Source organism: Gorilla gorilla, chromosome 3 (assembly GCF_029281585.2).
Source record: "Gorilla gorilla gorilla isolate KB3781 chromosome 3, NHGRI_mGorGor1-v2.1_pri, whole genome shotgun sequence".
In the NCBI taxonomy this organism is placed as follows: domain Eukaryota; kingdom Metazoa; phylum Chordata; class Mammalia; order Primates; family Hominidae; genus Gorilla; species Gorilla gorilla.
In genome coordinates, this window is record NC_073227.2 from 184,154,955 (window position 1) to 184,178,640 (window position 23,686).

General features: G+C 41.5%; 1 protein-coding gene across 4 annotated transcripts in view; it reads right to left on the reverse strand.

Annotated features, from left to right (window-relative positions):
• Positions 1–7,684, reverse strand: part of NAF1 (nuclear assembly factor 1 ribonucleoprotein) — a 45,864-nt gene extending 38,180 nt beyond the window's left edge. For all 4 annotated transcript variants that reach the window (XM_063705625.1, XM_055384079.2, XM_055384080.2 and 1 more), the window contains exons 1-2: positions 3,306–7,684; positions 1,158–1,332 (exon numbers count right to left, since the gene is read on the reverse strand). In XM_063705625.1, coding sequence (XP_063561695.1) covers positions 1,158–1,332; positions 3,306–3,670 — 540 coding nt within the window. In that variant the 5' untranslated portion in view covers positions 3,671–7,684. The remainder of the gene's footprint in view (positions 1–1,157; positions 1,333–3,305) is intronic.
• Between the last annotated feature and the right edge of the window lie 16,002 nt (positions 7,685–23,686).

A 23,686-nucleotide genomic window follows, 5' to 3' on the forward strand; every position in this document is an offset into this window, starting at 1 on the left:
TTAGTTATTATATTCTAATAAGGAAATTATGTAGAAAAATGATCAAGAGACAAGCAAGAAAGACCAAACAAGTCTCCTACTTTCAGAAAATAGTTATGCTGGGAGCCTTTGTGTACAAAGACCACTAAGAAATATTAACACATCTGTAGCATTAAATATGAGCCACTGATGAAGCTGCATACAAATCCAAAGGTTTTCAAGGTATAAAGCATAAGCGAGACGAGAATTTCTTGTTATGAGCAGAGAAAAAGAGAAATAATTCAGACTGGCAGAATCCATTCATGAAAAAGGCTCCTGAGTGCCTGTAGGCTTTAATTTATTTTTTCAAATCTTGCATTAAACTATCTCATCAATTTAAGTGTTATATAAGAATTATGATTAGTGACCATTAAATATTTTTAAAGCATTAATAATTAAAACTACATGCAGGGGTGGAAAAAAAACAATGTGATAATATGGCCTACATTCCGAAATTCTGAGAAGACTTTCCTCTTGGGTCATAGGTTTCAATCAGACTAACATCATCCTCCTAAGGATGTTTACAGCATAAGAGGAAATAACCTTGCAAGAGTTAACTTTGCAAACCAAACCTATCGAGTGCCAATAAATACCATTCTACAATTAACAAGTTTTCTCCAACTGTAATAATAAAAACACTCCAAAAAGTTCAATAGGAATCCTAACAAGCTCAACCCTCTGAATTTCATCTTCTACTTCTCTAAATGCAGTCAATTAAAAAGTCAATTGCTACTGAGCAAAATTTTCTGACGTGCAGACCAAAAAAATTGATTTCAATTGCTATTGAAATTTCAATTGCTATTGAGCAAAATTTTCTGATGTGCAGACCAAAAAAAAAAAGAAATCTACATAAGAAATATCTTCTTCTAGGGAATGTAAAAAATGTAAAGTTCAAAGCTGAAGTTGATGCCATACTCGGAACAATTATCAAAGGTCAGCAGAGTTAGAAGCAACCTAAGAAATTATCCAGATCACTACTCTCTTTTACATAAGAAAGCCAAGGCATACCAAAAGCATGCCTATTAGGCTGAGAATAAATTTCAAATTTATGGAGCAGATATAGGCAAAATTAGATCAATATTGGTACCAGAATACGTTTTAAAACATGCAAACTAAACTTAATAAATCTAAGTACTTACGTTAAGAAGTAATTCATCTTTTGTTTTAAGAGGAAAATTCTTATTTTCCTTCTCAACTTGTAAATCATCATCTCCATCTGACAGCACTGGAGGAAGTGATATACAAGAGGAAGACGACGACGATGAGGAAGATGAAGAGGAAGACGATGAACTTGAACTATCTGAATCTGTTTCACTGTAGGGAAGAAAACAGTTAAAAAAATAGTCCAGTATTATTATACTAATATTAAAATAAGATTATTCAATTAAGAAATATCAACTTTAATACATGTTTACTATTGCTTATTCTAATATTAAAATAAGATTATGCAATTAAGAAATATCAACTTTACTACATGTTTACTACTGCTGTTAATTCAAAACTAGCACTTCAAAACTGATATGGTATTGGGAAAGTAGTCTTTAGTTTACCAATAACATTTTCAAACCTTTGCCATAACCCAGATCCTCTTATTACAATACTCTCACATATCATACACCTGTCTGAATATAAGCAAGCATGTGACAAATCACTAAAAAAAGGGAATTCTGGGCATGGCACCTCTCTTAGTCACAACAACCAGATCGCTTAATTGCCAGATCGCTTAATGAGTTTCTTCTCAGGCTACAGACAACTTGGGAAATCCTCAGTTACGAAAGTATGTAGACCATTCTACTTTCTGAAAACTCACTTGGTCTTTATCTTCCACAGAAATTATCGTTAACAGCAACCACTGTCTCAGTTTAAATTTTGTTTGTTGGCTCCCCACTTCAAGCTCTTTTATATACTATTTTTAAGGGTTCCATCCTTACTTTCTCTTCTTTCGCTACTACTTTCATGGATAATCCCATACACATTAATGATTTCAGTCATCATCCATGTGACATTAACGCCTAAATCTTCGGCTATGACATCTCTAAACTCCATGTCCAATCTCTGACGGCATATTGGCCACCTTTGTACGAATGGCCTATACACCCACACTCATAGCAAGTTAAAACAAGAAAAAGTGCATTATACTAACTAAACCTGCTTCTTCAGTTTCCATTTGATTTCACTGCTGTTAACTGGCAAAAAGTTGTGCCCCTTTTGACTTCTTCAAATATTTGGTATCCTCTGCCATCACCCACAGAGTCAGAAGTAGTATCCTGACACTAAGTTGGCCTATTATGACGCCATATCCCTTCTGCTTTCAAAACGTATCCCCAAATCATCTACCATTTACTTTTCTTTGCTAGTAAAATGAGCTCTGAAATCCCACAAGATGATTATACTGCAATCTTAGCACTGCCAAGAAATCCAACCTTGTTTACAGTTGTTACTTCCCCCTCCCAGTACATTTCATACCCTCTCCTTCTACTCAAATCCTTCAGCCTTCTTCACTTCCACTCTCCGCTGATGACTTCCCTGAAAACTAAACTTCTCACCTCCTCAACACGTGTCTATCTTGTTAACCTGTTCAGTACCCCACTCAACACACTCAACTATTTGTAGACAATGTTCAGTGTGGTTTAGTAACATCCCATATGCTGGAGTCCTCTCCAGCCCAGAGATTTCATATTTAAAAGACAGGTGTGGGGGCAAGGGGGAAAGGCTCTCACAAAACGTAAGAAGCATAAGATACTACTAAATAACACTGTTTGGCTACTTTCATAAACACGTGTTCCCTACAAGGATTCTATAAATTAACGTAATCATCAAGAGCCAGCTTTGAAACACAAAAAATAATACTTTTCCTGATCCCCAATGTATGTGGTTCAAAAAACAAAGCCTAGATGTGATGATAAAAAAAAAAAATCAGATCTGACACAAAACTCAACTATAACCACAAAAGTACGGCCTAAACTGAGTAGTTACGGAAATAACCTAAGATCCTCGGGTTTTCTAAAGTCTAACAAAAAATGATACGATCTATACATAGAACCCTTCAGGACACCAAATTTAGGAAATTAGTGAGTACTAAGCTCAGATCAACAACGCGACCTGCTTTGAGAGGCAGCGAATAAGGGGCAGTCGGAGCCAATACTTCAACACGTGAGCCCGGAGCACTAGCGACCTGCCCACCCTCCAGGGCCCACACAAGCAACCTCTAGGCTCCTAGGCCCCGGCCACCCCCGCCGGTCATACAAGACCTCTCCCCACAGCTCCGGGTCCCTTAGGCACCCGACCTGTCCGAGTCCGAATCCGAGTCCGAGGTCTCTAAGGAGTCCGGCGCCCGCGCAGGCTCTGCGGCTCCTGGAGAGGTGACGCAGTCTCCGCAGGCCGGCGATTCAGCCGGCGGCTGTGGCTGCGGCGCTGGGGTCCCGGCCGCGACGGCGTTCAGAACGGGCTGCAGAGGCTGCTCCCCGGCAGGCTCAACCTCCACGGTCTGCCCAGCGTCCGGGGACCCCTCAAACGACTGTAGCGGCGGCTGTGTCCCTGGCGCAGGAGCAGAGCCCGGAGACGGAGCCGCCGGACCTTCCCCAACTCCAAAGTCGGTGCCATTGAATTTCAGAGTTTCCAGCTGAGCGGCGGCGGCCTCCACTACCTCCATCGCACCGCGCCAGAAACCGGGTCGGCCTCAGGATCGGGGCCCCTGGACAAGCTCACGGCTCTCTCCAGAAATAGTAAAACAACTTAGGCAACCGCAGCAACACTGCCTGGGCCCAACTTCCCGCGTTTCTCAGGTAACTACACGCGGAGGAGCCAAAAGACACGCCCCCGCCATTTACGCAGCAACGCTTTCCGAAGAGCGTGTGACGTATGTGGCGCGACGGCGCGACGGCGCTCGCGGGGGCAGGATACATGCGTCATATCTTCGAAAATCAGGCCTAGGGGGTCGGGCGCTGTGGCTCACGCTCGTAATCCCAGCACTTTGGGAGACCGAGGTGGGCGGATCACAAGGTCAGGAGTTCACAGACCAGCCTGCCCAACATGGTGAAACCCCATCTCTACTAAAAATACAAAAATTAGCTGGGCATGGTGGCGCGTGCCTGTAATCCCCACTACTTGGGAGGCTGAGGCAGGAGAATCGCTTGAACCCAGCCGGCGGAAGTTGCAGTGAGCCAGGACCGCGCCACTGCACTCCAGCCTGGCGAGAAAGCGAGACTCCGTCTCAAAAAAAAAATAATCAGGACTAGAGAGGTCCTAAATCGACCGTTTTCACTGCGTCATGTGAACCATTCAAGGCCTGAATGTCGGATTTTCCTATTGCTGCATGTGAACCAATTCTGCTTGAAGCGCCAAAATGAAGCAGGGATTATACAACGGGGGGTGCCTGAAGAATGCTAAGTTCTGTACATCAGAAACTTGAGCCAGGAAGTCTTGACAAGACGCTAGTAACTTCATGAAAGTTAAATGAAGTTTATCCATCAATAGATCCATCTGTCGATAGATAGGGTATTAACCATTTTTTCAAAAATGTAACTACAACTATTCCATTTTCCTTTCTCCAAAGTACCCTCAAAGAGAGCAGTAATGGACAAAATTTTGCTGTGTTGTTCATGTTATGGTGATGTCTATATCATACTTAGCACTGTTTCGTAGTAGAGAGATGAGACTATGAGACTGAAATGTACTCACTTATTGTTGGAAACCACTAGTCTAAATTGTGGAGAAAGCAAGCAAGAGTTCGTAGGACTGAGGAAGAGAGCAGAATTTTCTGGTTTCCTATTAGGTCTTCAATTTGATGCATCAGTCCCTGTGTAGTAATAGTAATCATTGATACCATTTGTTAAACATGCATATGTGCCAAGGACTGTGCTAAAGATTTTATAAATTATTCACTGAGAATTTAGTGTGTCATCTACAACAGTAGATCTTCATAGAAATGCAAGGCAAGTGTAATAAGAGTAAGGTTTTAAGAAGCTTACAATCTACTTGAAGTAGAGAAGGGCAATGCACAGGAGATAAATAGAAAAATATTTGAAATATGAAATAGAAAATCCAAGTGCAGCAGAAATGGGAAGTAGGATTGGTAGGCTATTTCATGGAAATCCTCCAAAGTGAAGAAGGACTTTAAACTTGGGATACGAACTTACTAGCACAATGATTAAGCAGAGCTCAGAGTTTTCAACTAAAAAGACCTGTGTTCAGGCCTCAGCTCTACCGTTTTGTGTTTGGTGTTACTGACTTTGGGCAGTTAATCTAAATCCTAATTTCCTTATCTGTAAAATGGAGATAAAAATACTATCTCATTTAGTTCATGTGAGCACTAAGTAAGGGAGTGGCATGTCATACATTCAGTGTGCAAAAATACTTGGAAAATGGAACAATGCATGAACTCACGAATAAAATATTTAATTAACAATGATCTTGCAAAGACATGCAGTACAGATTTGAGAAGGGAAGACATTTGAGCCAGAATTATTCCCCAGCCAGCCACTGTGTTGCATTTTTCCAGGAATTAGGGTGATAAAAAGTCTGAACTAGGGTTAGAGTCAATGAAATAGAGTAAAGGAAATCCCCAGTATCAGGGGAAGAATAAAAGTACTCTAAAATTTCTGGTCAAGGAAATTAGAAAGAAGTTGGTATTACCAATAAAAACGGAGAAGTTGGCCAGTCGCAGGGCCTCACGCCTGTAATTCCAGCACTTTGGGAGGCTGAGGTAGGCAGATCACCTGAGGCCGGGAGTTTGAGACCAGCCTGGCCAACATGGCGAAAACCCATCTCTTCTAAAAATACAAAAACTTAGCTGGGCATGGTGGTGGGCACCTGTAATCCCAGCTACTTGGGAAGCTGAGGCAGGAGAATCGCTTGAACTCGGGAGGCAAAGGCTGCAGTGAGCCAAGATTGCACCATTGCACTCCAGCCTAGGCAACAAGAGGGAAACTCCCTCTCAAATTAATTAATTAATTAAATGGAGAAGTTGGAAAGAGATGTGGGTATGTGAAGTTGAGTCTGAAGAAAAACTAGACAATTAAAAATGTAAATAGGCATTTAAAAATAAGAAACTGGAATTTGACAGAAAGGTTAAGACCAGAAGCATAAGTTATGGGATAATTGAAATACTTATTTGTTCATTCAGTAATCATTTTCTTAACATTACGATATGCTGTGCACTGCATTATAAACTATGCATACAGGAAGATAAACACAGTCCCTACCCTTATGGAGTTAACAGTTCAGTAGAACAGACAAGTTGAAAACAAGCAGAAGGTACTATAGTAGAGAAATGTACCATGTAAATGCAAGAATGTATGAAATGGGAAAACTAAAGACAGAGAAGATACTTGGAAAATTAAGGAAAATATACTATAAGAGATATATCGTGGCTATAAGATTAATTATAGCCATAAGGCTCACTCAAGTGTCTTGAGGGGCTGATACTAAATGTATTTATCAATATAATACTAACTGGCCCTGGAGATTTCCACCCCTGGCCCAGTGATTTCCAGGAGACCAGGCCACTTCAGCACAGATGCAACTTTCATGAACCTTAAAGCTTACCCTTGTAAGAATAGCTTCGACTCCATTTATGAGAGAAACATCTGATAACTGACCAAGCTGAATACAGGTTTTAAAAAGGGGGAAGAAACCCCCAACACTGAGAACAGTCTCTGGTTGGAGACTGTCTTGATCATCCGAGCCCTGACTATCTGGTCTATACCCCCAGCCTCTTCCCACTATCTTTTAAGAGCGATGCCAGAATAAACTACTAAAGCATGAGACAGTCTCCAAGACTCATCTTTGACTTGAATAGAACTGAATGGGAGAAGTCACCTCTAGGAAAGCTGGTTAAACAGGACCACCCAACCACTGCCTCACTGACAATGACAAAAGGCTTTACAATGCGTGTTTGAGCTGGACTTTTAAAGAGAACCATGAATTTGTTAATCTGAGAAAATAGGAGACCTTCACAGGGGATAATAAATAAGATCATTGTAATTTCCTGCTTAATTATTTATAAACTCTAAATATTTGTAAGCACACTTAGAATAAAATTCAGACTCCCTGCTTTGGCTTTCAACAGTCTACCTGATCTGGCCACTACTTACCTCTCCAGTTTCTATCTCCTACCGTCTTCCCCACCCTTGTTTCACATGAGCACTGGTCTTGATCTCTCTTCAACTCACCAAGTTAATTCTTCACGTGTGACATTTTCACTTTTCTGTTCTCTCTTCTCTTCATATTAACGTGGCCTTTTTACTCATTTATGGTTCTACTCAAACACTACACCTAAGAGAGAGCTTTCCAGACCACCCAATGTAAGTGCACCCCTCAATACCAATCACTTCCTAGCTTATTGCTCACTGTTTTTATTTAAATAGTATTTATCTTCACATGAAATTATATTTATTTACTTCTTTATTGTCTGTTTTTTCATAAAATTAAGTCTCAGGTGCCCAGGATCTTTGTCTAATTCACAGCTGTTTCTCTAAGTGCCTGGAAACAGAATAAATCTTATAAGGATTTTTGAATGGATGAATGAAAGAAAGAATAAAGCTCAATGGGACAATCAGAGTAAGGAATATGACTTAACAGATAATATCTGTTATTCTTTCAATTTAAATTAATCTGATGATATCTAAGAAAGGCTACTGTTTTTAAATAAAAATCTTTTGTTTGTGTGGTGGAAATGTTTCTGTGTTTCAACATAATGATAGTGGTACCTATGCCTAGCTTTGAAGTAGGTCAGTGTTTCACAAATGGTAATTTTTCTAAGTGCTTGTTTAGAATGTCCTGAATTTACCTACTTTCACAGCCTTCCTCTCAACCGCATTATTTCTAACAGTTGCTAAACTTAGCCTGAAGTCTTGAACCTAAGACTAAATCCAAAAAAACTCCTTGGAAGACTGTGTAGCTTACAGGGTCACTATTAACATTATGAGAGAATTTACCTTGAATTAAATTACAATTTAAATGGCATATTACATTTCAAAGGGAGCACGTAAAACTTAAATTATTTCTATAAATGTCACTGATCGATCTTAGTCTATTTCAGTGTTTAAAAATACATGAATAGACACATTTACATTTCCAGAAACCTACAATGCACTTGCTAGATAAAAATGATGAGATTTTCTAATATATATCACAAAATGGTTAAAAGCAGGTTATGTGACTGTTTGGGTGAGTTGCTATTCCTATTTATATATTGTAGCACTAATTTAAGTCAAGGTCATATGTTTGCATTGCCAACTAGTGTAGTAGGGAAAAGAGAGGTATAAGTGCTATTTTAACTCAAAATGGACTGAAACTGTACTGGACTCATTTGAGAGTATGGACAGAAATTATAGATTAGAGACTAGGCATCTCTTGCCACCTAGTCTCCTCTCACACTCAGCTTGTAAGAGAGTGACTTATCAGATAAGAGAGTGACATCTGACTGGTGATCTTGGGAAAAGGAACTGAGCATACTTGGTCCAGTATCTTTGTGTTATAGGAGATAGAAATTATTTAGGTAGAGAGTTAGGGTGAGTCCCTGGCAGAAAACTTTCCTTCTAACAAAAAGCAGCTCAGAAATAGCTCCCTTTTTAACCTCAATCAGTTCAAAGAAATCACTTCCTTTCTAACAAAGAGCAGCCTGGACAATCAGGCTGTAAAACACATATAAGCAACTCAGGCACGGAGTGGGAAGTTTCCTGGGTAATCACCAAACTTCACATACATACAATGGGTCCCAGTAAAAACAGTGGGCCTTCATAAGCATATCTCTTTCCCCTTCTTTAGGCATACTAAGACAGGGAAGCTGGAAGTATGCACAGGTGAGATACCTGCAGCTGCAAGAAGGTGCCTGGGAATAGGCACAGACACTCTTCCCTCCCTTTTAGCACACACAGACAAACAGCACAGAGCAGCATAAACTAAGAGTGTACCCACATGATCAAAGAATGGGGTGGGGGCTGATAGAGACCCTGCTCTATGCAGATAGCACACCTGGTCCTAACCATTTGTTCGGGCCCTAGGAAGATAAGTCATACCCTCCTTACTAGCCCATTTATAAAAAACTGACATTTTTTACTACAACTTGGCAACCTGTTTGGGACCCCTCTCTGTGACCGAGAGCTGTTCTTTTCTTTTGCCGAATAAACTCCTGCTCCAGTCTCACTCTCTGTGGTTATGTGTTCATGTTCTTGATTTCCTCAGCTGTGAGACCAAGAACCTTGGTATTTACCCCAGACAATGAGGCCATATTATACTTGGGGACCCATCCGGGATTTGAAGGTAAATTTATCGGCAGGATAAGTATAGGAGCGGACTCTATACTTTAATTTGCGAGGCTTCTCATCCTCAGTTTTTATTCTCTCAACTATCAAAAACCCAGGCATTTGACAGCTGATTAAGGAGCCACCAGGGCAAGTTGCTGCTCTTGAAGACTCAGAGGAGAGGCTTGCTGGGGAGGACTTAGTCAATCTCCCAGTGTCTTCAGGGTGCTGGGAATGTTGGCCCTGTTCCAAACCAGTTTCCTTTCATGGAGAACCTGGCCATCCTGTGGGGCTGGGAGAGGTCCTGGAGCAACTGAAAATTTCTGTCTGGTCAGGGCTATACCCTGGTGCTATCTAAAGGCTTCTGGACTGTCCCCAGCCCCCAACTGCCCAATCAGGTGTCAGCTACAGGATCTCCAAGCTTTCCTACTGCACATTATACTTTCCTCCTTTCCTTTCCACTGTCACCATGTCTCCCATTTCCTCTCTGTATGCAATGCAGCAGGAGTTTTTACAGCCCTGGAAAAAATTCAATTAGGCAGGCTTAGCAACCACCTTAGAAACCAGGAATGCAGATCAAAGGATTGCTGTTTTTGTGATTTTCTACAGACAGGGAGATTTTCCAGTTCTTTTCTGTTTTGCTTCCGTCTGCTAGAGACCAAACTTTTTGCCCCCTCTGCAAGCGGGAGAACTCTGCTTTCAGCAGTGAGGAGAAAAATGTCCTCCAAAACCACATTTTAATCTCAATACTCTCTCCATTAGCAGAAAGGCTACCATTTGACCTTTATGTTCTCTTAAGACGCCTATTCTGCCTACAACTAGAATGGCATCTAAATAGAAAGGGGATTTTGTGTCTCGAAGTTAACTGGAACCACTACCTAAGAATAAATTCTCTAATCTGGTCCATAAGAGCAGATTATAAAGCTCAATCCAGTATACTCCCTCCATTAAGGGGTCTTGCCCAAATGCAATTGTTACATAGTCTCTCTCGAGACCCATCCATCAAGGAGTCATGCAGACCACACAAGTCTAGGAGGTCAAAGGGTAATCACCAAGCAGAGGACTAAGGTCACATGGGATAGTAGCGTGACTAGCCCCATTGCTTAGTTCCTGTGGTACCATGGTTTGAGGGTCATACCTGCAACTATGGGTGGCACTACAGTGCCAGGACCCAGGAACCAAGGAGGGAGAACAGTTGGGGTGATGCTCTCACTGTCTTTCCCCTCCACCCTGGGTCACACTGAAAAGAACAAGGAGACTGAGGGATGCCTCTTGTCTCTTTTCTAAATGGATAACAAGCCATCTTTGGCCTGCACTCCTCTGGAGTACATTCTGAAGCACTGGAACTCCTTTGACCTTGAGACTTTGAAGAAAAAGTGGCTCATTTTCCTTTGCACAAGGGCGTGGCCTTCTTACCATCTTGGAAATGAACAGACCTGGCCAGCTGAAGGAGCCTTGGTTTTAATCTTATCCAACAATTAGACCTTGTTTGTAGATGGGAGGGCAAGTGGCCCAAGCTCCTCTATGTACAGGCTTTCTTTGCCTTGAGAGACAACTCAGACCTTTGCAAGCATTGCACAATCGACTAAGCCCTCTTGGTGGCCATATTGGGCAAGTCTGTAGAGAGTAGACTAAGTCAGAAAAGCAAGTTTTTAAGGAGCCATTGGAGGCAACTTCTAAGTGCCCCACCAGTTCTTCCTGTCCCCCTTATCCAGGATGCCCTGTGACTGTGCCATTGGCTCCTCTGGCTCCTCCAGCTCCCCCATCTCCAAAGCTCTCCACTGCCCCATCTTCACTCTGACCCCTACAAAAAATGCCAGATGGAATGGGCACCACTAGGGTGCAAGTTCCCTTCTCATTACAGGACCTTAGGCAAATAAAGGGAGACTTGGGCCAATTTTCTGATGACCCTGATAGGAATATAGAGGCCTTCTAAAATTTAACTCAAGTGTTTGACCTCACGTGGAGGGATGTCATGCTGTTTCTAAGCCAAACCCTCACTGCAGCTGAAAAAGAGGCACTCTGCAGGCAGCAGAGAAGTTCGGAGATGAAAAACATATCTCTTATGTAGGCCAAAAAGGAAAAGGGGAGATATAGAAGGTGAGGAAATAACAGAACAACCATTCCCAATATGAAGAGAGGCTATACCTCTTGACGATCCTGATTGGACTCCCTGTGACCCCATAGATTAATGGAAAAGGAAACGCCTTTTAATGTGTGTATTAGAGGGCCTTAGAAGAACTAGGGGCAAACCACTTAATTACTCTACGTTGTCCACAATAGACCAGAAGCCAGATGAGAATCCCTCAGCCCTCATGGAAAGGGTGAGAGAGGCACTAGTAAAACACACCTCTTTGTCCCCTGATTCAATTGAGGGATAGCTCATTCTAAAGGACAAGTTTATTATCCAGGCAGCTCCTGATATTAGAAGGAAACTACAGAAACTGCCATTACTGCTCAGAAGCCCTGGGTGATGCTGGAAATTGAAGGGAGGAGGGCGGACCTCCTCCTGGACACTGGAGCCAGTCTTTCTGTTCTCCTCTCCAATCCAGGCCTCCCCTCTTCCCATAGCACAATCATGGTGGGTGTTATAGGAAAGACTAACACGATTTTTCTCTCAACCCCTTACTTGTAGTCAGGGGGACTTGTTATTTACACATGCCTTCTTGATCACGCCTGAAAGTCACATTCCTTTATTAGGTAGAGACATTTTAGCCTGCATAGGGACTAGCATCCTCATGGCCCTGGGACAGACTTTTTGTATTCCCCTAATGGAAGCCAATATTAATCCAGAAGTGTAGGCAGCTCAAGAAAGAATAGGTCGAGCTAAAACTGATAGGCCAGTTTAGATCCACCTTAAAAATCCCACTTCTTTTCCTAACCAGAGACTATATCCCCTAAAGCTAGAGGCTAGGAAAGGGCTAGAAACCATAATAATAACCTGAAAACGCAAAGCCTCCTCAAACCCTGTAACAGTCCTTGAAATACCCCGATACTAAGAGTGCAAAAATCCAATGGGGAATGGAGACTAGTTCAGGACCTCTGCCTCATTAATGAAGCCATAGTCCCAATTCATCTGATAATTCCTAATCCCTGCACCTTGGTAACCCAAATACCTGAGGGAACAAAATGGTTTATAGTCCTAGATTTAAAGGATGCCTTTTTCTGCACACTGTTACATCTTGACTCTCAATACCTATTTGCCTTTGAGGATCCCTCTGGCCAAACTTCCCAGTGAACCTGGATGGTGCTGCCTCAGGGATTTCGAGACAGTCCTCACTTGTTTGGACAGGCACTGTCTCATCCTCAGACCAGGTCTTGCAATATGTAGATGATCTTCTGTTCTGTGCCCCAAGTGAGGAAGATTCCCAGGAAGGCACTAAAGCTCTTCATAATTTCTTAGCTGACAGAGGATACAAGGTTTCAAAATCTAAGACCCAGCTTTGCCAGACTTTAGTAAAGTAACTGAGTTTACTGCTGTCTGAGGAAACCAGAGCATTAGAGAAAGAAAGGGTTAAGCCCATTTCTTCCTTCCCCCTCCCCAAGACCCTCAGGCAACTAAGAGGATTTTTAGGCATTACATGATATTGCAGACTGGATACCTGGGTATGGTGAGATAGCCCGACCTCTATGTCAGCTCATGAAGAAACTCAGGCAGCTAAAACTCACTTCCTGACCTGGGAAACTGAAGCCCCAAAGGGCTTTAACCAGTTAAAGCAAGCCCTACTTAAGGCACCAGCCCTCAGCCTTCCCCGAGGAGGGCCCTCAATCTTTATGTATCCAAGAGGAAGGGAATGGCCCTGGGAGATTTAACTCAAGCCCGGAGACCCGCTCAACAGCCAGTGGGCTACCTGAGTAAGGAGCTTAATTTGATAGCCAAGGGATGGACAGCATGTCTTCTAGCAGTCGCAGCAGTGGCCCTACTGGTAGCAGAAGCCACCAAATTAACCCTGGGAAATGGCTTAACTGTTTACACTCCACACAATGTAGAAGGATTGCTGTCCTCTAGGGGAAGCCTTTGGCTAACAGACAGCCAGCTCCTTAAATATCAGGCTCTGCTGTTAGCAGGGTCAGCAGTTCAGCTAAGAACTTGCTCTCACCCAAATCCAGCCATTTTCCTCCCCAAGGAAACTGGGGAATCTGAACATGACAGTGAACACATTGTGGTACAGACCTATGCAGCCAGGGAGGATCTCAAGGAGACTGCCCCAGAAAATCCGGACTGGACCCTCTTCATGGATGAGAGTTTCTTTGTAGAACAAGGAGTGAGTAGGCAGGATACGCAGTAGTCACTCTGAATAATGCTATGGAAAGTGCACCTCTCTCCAGGCACAAGCGCTCAACTAGCTGAGCTGACAGCTCTTACAAGAGCACTTGAATTAAGCAAGGGAAACGCAACTAACATTTACATTGATTCTAAGTATCCTTTCTTAGTTCTCCATGCTTATGCTGCCATCCGGAAGGAGAGGCACTTTCTAACTGCTAATAGGTACCCTATAAAATACCATCAGGAAGTTAACAGGTTATTATCCTCGGTTTTCCTTTCTTGAGAGGTAGCAGTGATGCATTGTAAAGGCCATTAGAAGGAAATAGATGAAACAGTGGAAGGAAACAAGTTAGCTGATCAGGCAGCCAAGTCAGCAGCAAGAAAGCCTCAGGGCATCAACACACTTAAAGCCCCTCTAGTCTGGGAAGGCTCCGTAACAGCAATGAAGCCTCAGTACTCCTCTGAAGAGATAGAGTGGGCCACTTGGAGGTACATTTTCCAGCCTTCAGGATGGCTACAGCCAGAGAATGGCAAACTCCACTTGTCACCTCCTAGACAATGGAAAGCCCTTAAAATTCTTCACCAAACTTTTCACTTGGGAAAGGATAAAACTTACCAGTGTGCCCAGAGATTGTTTTCAGGAGATAACTTACTAAAAACAGTCAAATAGTGTGGCTTAAAAATAATTCCCTCAAGAAACGGCTCCTTCCTCCTCAAACCCAAAGAATAGAGAGCTATCCAGGGCAGGACTGGTAAATAGACTTCACCCACATGCCAAAGGCAAAGGTGGGACTTCTGTCACTAATGGGTAGAAGCATTTCCATTCTGTACAGAAAAAGCCTCTGAGGTAATAAAAGTTCTGGTTAATGAAATAACTCCCTGCTTTGGCCTACCTAAGCATCTCAAAACTGACAACGGCCCCTCATTTAAAACAGCTGTCACCCAGAGGGGCCAAAGGCTCGAGGCATACAGTATCATCTCCATTGTGCTTGGATGCACCAGTCCTCAGGGAAGGTAGAGAAAAAAATAACATTATCAAGACACCTCATAACACTGTCCAGGGAAACTCACCTTCCTTGAGTCACTCTTCTTCCCATAGCTTTACTACAGGTAGGAAATATCCCTTCAAAGTCAGGCTTGAGCCCTTTCGAAATGCTGTATGGACAGCCTTTCCTTGCAAATGACTTCCTATTAGACCAAGAAACCTCTGAATTGGTTAAGCATGTAACCTCCCTAGCTCACTTCCAACAGGAATTAACCAACTAGTGGAGGTGGCCCAACACCAGGAAACAGGACCACCTTTATTTAACCCAGGATATTTAGTACTGGTGAAGGCTCATTCCTCTCTCTCTCCATCTTTAAGCCCAATTTGGGAGGGACCTTACACTGTTCTTGTCTCTACCCCCTTGGCAGTAAAAGTTACAGGAATCAACTCCTGGATACATCACAATCAAGTTAAGGCTTGAAGAACTGAAGGAGAAGTCCCTGACAGCTTGGAACACCCTCAATATCACTGTGAAGAAATGGGGGATCTCAAGCTGAGAATCACCAAAGATAAGTAAATGAGTGAGGACTACTCATTCTACTTAGTCCCACCTTCGTCCTACCGGATACTCTCAGTTATTTCCACCTTTCCCTTTGAGATTTGCCACCAGATATTAGAACTCCTCTTTGACGCATACTTGCAGGGAGACTTTGACTATCTGTGGGGTTACATTTGTAGCTTCATAGACTCACAGGGGGAAATTCTATATCCTGGTGAATAAAATTTTAAATAATTTACTGCATTACAATTGGAGGAACTGCTATGCTCACTCCACTGTTTGCAGTTGGACTATATACTGTGGCACCTGCACAGTGGAATTCTGGACAAACAATTCTAGTTGCTCTAATATTGTGCCTGATTATCACCTTTATAGCAGGCCTAATAATTACAGGAAAAAGACAAATATGAGGGCCTTGTTGCTAAAACTTTTCTTCCTCCTCTTAATAGTGCAGGTTAATCTCCTGAACCCAATAGCCCAACAGATCCAGTGCCTAGCCTTGGCAGTCAATCTAACTTCATGTTATACCTGTATTTCAGATTCGCCGTCAGCTGAAGTATTACCACGATCATTAGAAGATTTAGCTAACGTTAACACTAAAGTTACCCTAGTCACTCAGTCCAATTCAACTTATCCTGATGAGCAAGTAAAAAATGTATTTCTCCCAATCATATCACAAGTTACAGAGGATGGCCCAGACCTGAATTTTACAGAAACTTCACCTCTTGTAAGAGTCTTTTGCACTGTACTTCCAAGGCGCACATTATCCATTTGTTTCACATCCTTGAGAACAAAGGGAACTTACCTGGGAACCTTGTCCAACTGCTCATATGAAGTCTTTCTTAGTTGGACAACTCAGGAAAGGTAATACAACTCTTCAGAAAAGAGAGGCAAATGGTATCTTAAAGTAAGAAAGCAACACCAGTTCCTTCTCCTTAAATACTCAAATTCAAGGTGACCTCAGTTTACTAGTAACACCAACACTTCCTGCATTTCTACAGGTTGGTACTCAGTGTTGAAAGATAACTCACCTTTATCCCTAGCCCGAATGTTAGCCTGGGGAATACAAAGAATGTTCTTAAAATTCCACCCCAATCACGTATTCCTTTCCAACATTCGGGCAGAATTTGCCTCAATATGGGAGGACCTCACTGGAAACTACCTAAGTGCATGGGACACCCCCTAACCCCCCCCTCCTGAAATTAGAGCTGGCCTTCTGGGGATATCAAGTGTCTTTAGATCCCAAACAGGAACTGTTCTTCATATGAAGAAACACGGGGTATGTGAGCCTGCCAAGTCAATGGAGGGAGCCTGTGGTGTTGCAGCAATACTTCCAAAAGTATCCTATGCCAATGCTCTACACAATTCCCATTCCTTATAAAACATACCCACGCTGTAGCAAAAAGGGCAGCTCATGTAATTCTACTCCCTTTAGCACCTGTTGTAACTGGACTCCTGGGAACAACCCTTGGGTCCATCTCTCTACATTTATCCTCTCAGCAAACCCAGGCCCTAGCTGAAATTATAGCTGCCACTCAGAAACAACAATGGCAAATAGACTCACTCACAGGTGTCACCTTGCAAAATTGAAGAGGACTGGACTTCCTAACGGCAAGTCAGGAAGGAACATGTGTTTTTCTTAAGAAAGAGTGTTGCTTCTATATTAATGCTTCTGGTAAAGTACAGCAACATCTAGTTGAGGCAACCAATATTATCACCCACTTGGAGCAGTACAACCCATCTAAATGGCTCACAGGTATCAAACAAACTCTACTGTCATGGTTACGGCCTATAGTGACTCCACTGATAATGGTAGTCTTAATACTCATATTCGGACCCTATCTTCTAAACCTCCTTGTAAAGTTTATCTCTTCTCACCTAGAAATCATCAAGTTTCAGATGGTGCTGCAAATGGAGCCGAAATGAAACCACCCTTCTGCTAGGAACCCTTAGATTCACCCAGAAGGAACCCTGGCTGCTATTCCCATACAATGCCCCTCTCCAGCAGGAAGTAGCCAGAAGAAGTCGTTGCCCAATTCCCCCTAACAGCAGTTAGGGATTTCATTCCTGAGGGGGGAAATATGCTATAGGAGATAGAAAGAAATTATTTAGGTAGATAGATTAGGGTAGAGAGAGTTCCCAGCGAAAAACTTTCCTTCTAACAAAAAGCAGGTCAGAAATAGTTCCCTTTCTAACCTCAAGCAGTTCAAAGAAATCACTTCTCTTCTAACAAAGAGCAGCCTAGAAGGTCAGGCTGTAAAACACAGATAAGTAATTCGGGCACAGAGCAGGGTTTTCTGGGTAATCACCAAAATTCACATACGTACAATGGGCCCCGATAAAAAGAGTGGGCCTTAATAAGCACATTAGTTTACTGCAACTTGGCAACCCATTCAGCACCCTTTTCTGTGACAGATAGCTGTTCTTTCCTTTTGCCTATTAAACTCCCGCTCCGATCTCAACATGTGTGTGCATCCACTTCCTTGATTTCCTCAGCTGTGAGACCAAGAACCTTGGTATTTATCCCAGACAACAAAGCCATTTTATTTTGGTTCTCCTTAAGCTCTACCTATCAGCAGAGAGGATGCATTTTGAGCTATTTTCCATTATGCAATAATAATGATAAATCCAAACGTATAAATAGAATTTACTGTGTCCCAGGGACTGTTCTAAGCACCATATAAATAAATTTACTTCTTTCCCCAAAACCTTGAGATATAATTATTCCCATTTTACAGATAAGGAAACTGAGGCTCAAAGAGATTTAGTGAATTCCCTGAGGTCCAACAGTTGATAAATGTTCCTGAATGCTCCTTTGGGGAGGGCTGAAGATTCTAGCTAACACAGTGACTGGGTAGTCAAGTCTGTCTCATTTTAGAAGTCCATTTTGCTGTAGATCTAAAACTATTAATATGTTGTCTAATCGGTTTTATCACTAATTAAAGCAATATTATTTTCCAAATAATTGTCTCTTGAGTCTTATTTCTAAATTGCTCTATACTCAGAAGTACAGAGCCACAATAAGCCAGGCTTATTGACCACCCAAGTCTAACATTTAGAGGCCAGAGCTCAGGAAGAGCAACACACATAGAAAATGAGTTTTCAGTGCTGAGTAGCAACACCTCACCCTTCCAGAAACAAAAGACCTACACAAATGTTGCACTTTCCGAAAAGGACATTTTAAACCAGTGATGTCCTATTGAAATATCTGCAGTGATAGACACGTTCTACATCTGCGCTGTCTAATGCAGCAGCCACTAGCCACGTTTAGCTATTGAGCACATAAAATGTTGTTAAGGCAATTAAGAAACTAATTTTTACTTCAATGTTAATCAATTTAAATTTGAATGTTCCTCCTGAAGGGGCCTGAAGATAACTGCTAATACAGTGACTGGACGAACAAGTCTGTCTAGATCCAAAAGTTCATTTTGCTGTAGTGCTACTATATTGAACAGCGCCATTTCATACCTTCATCATACTTCTCAAACTGCTTTTGATAATCCTTTTACTCTCATCAAATACACGTTAGATTATGAATTCCCTCATCTTTTTGCCTAGAGATTGATAAACCTCATTCATACCCATTTTTACTACCATCACTTTGATCTCAAAAACCGAGGGGTCTTTTCTAGTCTAAATCTAATTCTTTGGCTGTGCTATGGGTTTCATTTTTGTGCCTTCTCAGAGACCTTCCTTATATGTTTTCCTCTCTCTCATCTCTGTGTTAGAGATGATTTTAAGCAAAGGATAGAGACAGGAAAATGTTGGGCTAATTTGTCTTCTTTGGGGCTGGAAATTTTGTGATTTCTATGTTCAACATACTGTTCTCAGATATGTTAAAATACATACATGTGGGATGTTATCTAATACTGTGGGCTTTTGTTAAAAAACAAATATGTGGGATGTTATCTAATACTGTGGATTCTTGAGAGGTAGAGTCATAGACTTTATCTTAAAATGCCCCGAAGACTCCATGTACATTATTGCTGACCCTTAAACATTATGATCTACCCATTGTTTTACATCATCCTCTGTTCCCACCGGTAGAACCCTGTTTTTATGGCAGGTATTCTAAGGGGCCTCTACCCACATCAAATCTGAATAAACTGCCAGCCAGTTGGTGTCAGTCTTTCAGGGAGTCTTCAATGCTCTTTTAGGGCAGATATGTTTTTCCACTGCCCACAGTTACTACAGCCAAAACCAGACAGATCATATGAACCAGATCCTTGAAGAATGTGTCCACGAAAACAAATCCTCCAGGGAGGGTTACAGAGTTACTTCTTTCTCTGGGGCCAGAATTTATATATAACCAACACCCCATGAACATGGTTGTAACAGGATATTAAATGGAAACTTTTGAATGAAGCAACAGAATACATGAGGTGCTACGGTGAAGGAAGTTCTAGACCATATGCAGAATTTCATAGAAAACAGCCAAAACTCATTTATAAAAACCTCAAACTCCCACACTCACATCAGGGTTATGAACAAGTAGAAGAGTGGAGAGTCAGAGGATTTTGTGAAGAAGGTCTTGGGAGACAATTTGGTGGATTGTGGTGACCTGCACATCTACCCTCAATCCCCCTTACCTCTTTCTCTGCCATCTCCCCTGCACACAGGAAGGACTGAAAACCCCAGAATGATAACAAGATGGAAAAGAAGGAAACAACAGGGCAAAGGAAAAGGAAGACCACATTCCCTTTCCCTCTGTCAGTAGCCAGCTAGATGAGGGCTTCCACTGACAGAGGTGAGATGATTCTATGTTGAAATCAAATTTAGAGCTGAGATTATTATCTAGGGCATATTACATTTCTAGCTTAAGACTTTGCCACTTTAAAAAGTCAGAGAACTGGCCAGGTGCAGTGGCTCATGCCTGTAATCTTAGCACTTTGAGAGGCCGAGATGGGAGGATCATTTGAGCTCAGGAGTTTGAGGCCAGCCTGGTCAACATAGGGAGACCCCATCTCTATAAAAGAAAAACATATTTTTAAACAGAAAAAAAGAAAAGAAAATTAAAGTGCTAAAACTTAAAAATAAAATAAGATAAAAGATCTGAGGACTTTTTCTTATAGAAGAGTAACCAGACAGATGGTGTCATGAAAGCTGGGTTTCATCCAAACACTGTCAGATGTTTCTGTTAAGGTAACTGCCCTTCAGAGTTTGCTGTGAACAATCCTGTGGTCTACGATTACTATGTCTGTGGTCTCAGTGCAATCGAGGATTGCTCTGCCTTTCATTCTCAAGAGTATCTCATGTTGGACAATAAATTTTATAGTCAGTCTGTTTTCGGCATATGTCTTGTGGAAGCAGATGAATTTACAAAATGGCAAATTCATTGGAAACAATGGCCAAATCAACTTATCTTTTCCTTTTAATATTTCACTGGCTTTAATTTTATTTTCAAAACAGCAATATGTTTTACTTGCCAAAAGAGAAAAAAACACATAACCAGATAAGTCAGAGGGATTAAATTTCTACAGACAGGGGTAGGATTACTCCCACTGGGCTGGTTTAATAGGACAGCAGAAGACCAAAGTAAAGCTCTTTTTTAGATTATATGGTACGAATCCTCCATATTCAAAGTACCAGTTACATAGTCATAGTCCCCAGGCTTTCCCAGCCGCCATCCTGTCAAGACCTTGCCAAGTTCTCTGCTGCAGCATACTCTAGGCAAAACCCAGCATCCAATAAAGCCTCACAAAAAACCTGCTTCTCTGAGAGCAGGAGATAATTCAAGTGAAGGCACAAAGTGCTACACAGCAGAAGACTAGGTTCACACCAAATGTATGGTATTATTGATCTCATTCTTTCTTGCCTAAATTCACCCACTTTGTATGTTAACCTTGTTTTTCTTCACTGTTATCCTGTTTTGGATACCAGCTCATATGTTCTGTAACAGACACAGCTTCAGTGCCTGGCTAGATTATGGGCTTGAGGATCATGGAAAGGGCCTGCTTCCCTCCTCAGACACACTCAAGATCAGTCACATTATGGTGGAGAGAGTAAGGACAAGAGAGTGATTGTGTCATTATGTCCTTCCTGGCAAGCCAATCTCCTGGAGCCTCTGGGCTCTAGGTTAAAAGGGGGTCTGTGTGATGTGTTAAACTGCTAGATTCAAATAATCTTTACAGCCATCTTTGCTTAACCCTTTATTCTTCTGGTAACCTCTTTGTAGTAATTTTCTAATCCAATCTCATCAGATTTTGCATTCATTATGTATCTGTTTACACTTTTGGCCCTATTAAATGTTGTCTTTTCATCCCACCTACGGATCTCAGAACTACCTTGGTTAATACTGCTTCAGAATCTCTACTAACTCTCAAATAACCTATAACCCAGGGATGCATTCCTATCATCGGGGCTGCCACACACTTTTCTCACCTATGCCTCAAGGACAAGATCTGAGCTGAGTCAGGCAGGCATGGCAGGCAGAGAGACGTAAGAGAAGACAGCTTCGAGAAACGTGAGCATTTTTGGAACTGCTGTAACATAGGGTGGATGCAAAGGTAATGCATTCAACACATTTTCCTCACTTGAATTTTATTTTCAGTTCTGTCTGAAGCCAGCGTTTATGTTCCCCTTTTTCTAAATTATAGTTTACAGGCCAGCTTTCAGTGGCCTATTTGTTGGCTATAATTCAATCTTGAAGTTACTAAAATTGATTTTCCTTTTCCAAGAAAAATATATTCTTTTTAATAAAGCAGTATGAAAGTTAAACAAAGGTCAACCAATAATTGAATGGTTTTATGAAATAACCAGTTAGAATGTAATGGCTGTTATCATTTCCAATTTGTGAAAGAAGCAATGAAAACAGATGTTTTGTGGTTTGTTTGCTGGATCAGAGAAAATTATTTTTACGCTGCTTTGTTAAGAGTAATGATTGAGGGAAAGCACTTATAGGAAGTACTTTATTTTCCTCTAGATTCCAATTTCAAAGATATCAATGTCATTCCTAGTTCAATTCTCTGAATTAAATGATGATGGTAATCAGTGGATTATTTATTGCTTGTATCACTGGAAATTTAATACTTGATTGCTAGAGTGAGGAAGGTACTTTGGCCTCATTGGCCAGGAGTCTTTTTGTCAAAGACAATCTGGTGCTCTGATGGAATTAAACGAGAGCATTTCAGTATTTTTCAGGGATCACATGATTAACTCACTTTCCAGCAACAACAACAACAACAAATCTGAATTTGCTGAATGAATCCTGTCTACAGATAAAAATGGTGGTCCTGCTACCTCTATCCATTCTTTACTTGTCTCCTGGGAAGTGTCAATTTAAGGAAGGATTGCTGATTTGTTTGTGCATTGAAAGCAGCACAATTCAACTATGTAGCCAGCTTTTTCCCGAGTTGGTGAATTTAAAACCATACTAGAATATTTCTTTCTTTTTTTTTTTATTTTTTATTTTCGCTCTTGTTGCCCAGGATGGAGTGCAATGGTGCAATCTTGGCTCACCGCAACCTCCACCTTCCAGGTTAAAGCAATTCTCCTGCCTCAGCCTCCCGAGTAGCTGGGATTACAGGCATGTGCCATCATGCCCGGCTAATTTTGTATTGTTAGTAGAGACGGGGTTTCTCCATGTTGGTCAGGCTGGTTGTGAAATCCCGACCTCAGGTGATCTGCCCGCCACTGCCTCCCAAAGTGCTGTGATTACAGGTGTAAGCCACCGCACCCAGCCTAGAATATTGCAAGCAAAGGATTAGATTATTTTCATCATGCAGTACAGCTGTCAAAAGAAACAGAGATGGAAACAGAGATGTTCAGCTAAGCTGTCTTGTTGCCTGCTTGCTTTGTTGGTATCACTGTCAAACCTCGGTTTCTTTGGAGTAATCTTTTAAAGCTATTTGGACATATTGTGAGAACTACTTTAGTTAAAACCAGGTTGTCAAAGCCTTAAATCCACTTGAGTCACCCTTAAACTTCAGTGTGTTGCAATATACTTCTGTGTCCTCTGTGCTGTGGAACCATCATTCTTCCCCCTAGAATACCTCTCTTACTATAGGAAAGCCTTAACGAACCTAACGGCAGAATCAGGGTACAGAGTCAATCCATATATTTAATGTTAGTAAATCTTCCCTCCTCCAAAAAAATCCTAATTAAAATATAAATATAAATATAAATGGAAGTTCTAAAATTTCTTCTTACTCAGTGGCTTGTCACTGAGTGGATGTGTTTATTTGGATGAACATACCCGAAGTGTTTGTGTTCTCTGAGCTTTCTGCTCTGTATCTGCAATTTGCTATCAGTACTTTTGGAAAGTTCTTGGCCATTATTACTTCAACTATTTCTTCTGCTTTATTCTTTCTTTCTTCTTCATCTGATATTCCAATTACACACATGGTATACCTTTTGAAATTGTTCCACAATTCTTGAATACTCTATTCCTTTTTTGTGGGGGATTTTTTTTTCTTTCTTTCTCCACTTTGCATTTTATTTATGGAAATTTCTATCGATAGCTCTTCGGCTTATTTATTTTTCTTCTAATATCTAGTCTACTGATAAGCCTATCAAATACTTTTCATTTCTGTTACAGTGTTTTTTATTTCTAGCATCTTTTATATTCTTTGATTTTCCATCTTTCTTTTTACATTACCCATCTGTTCTTGCAC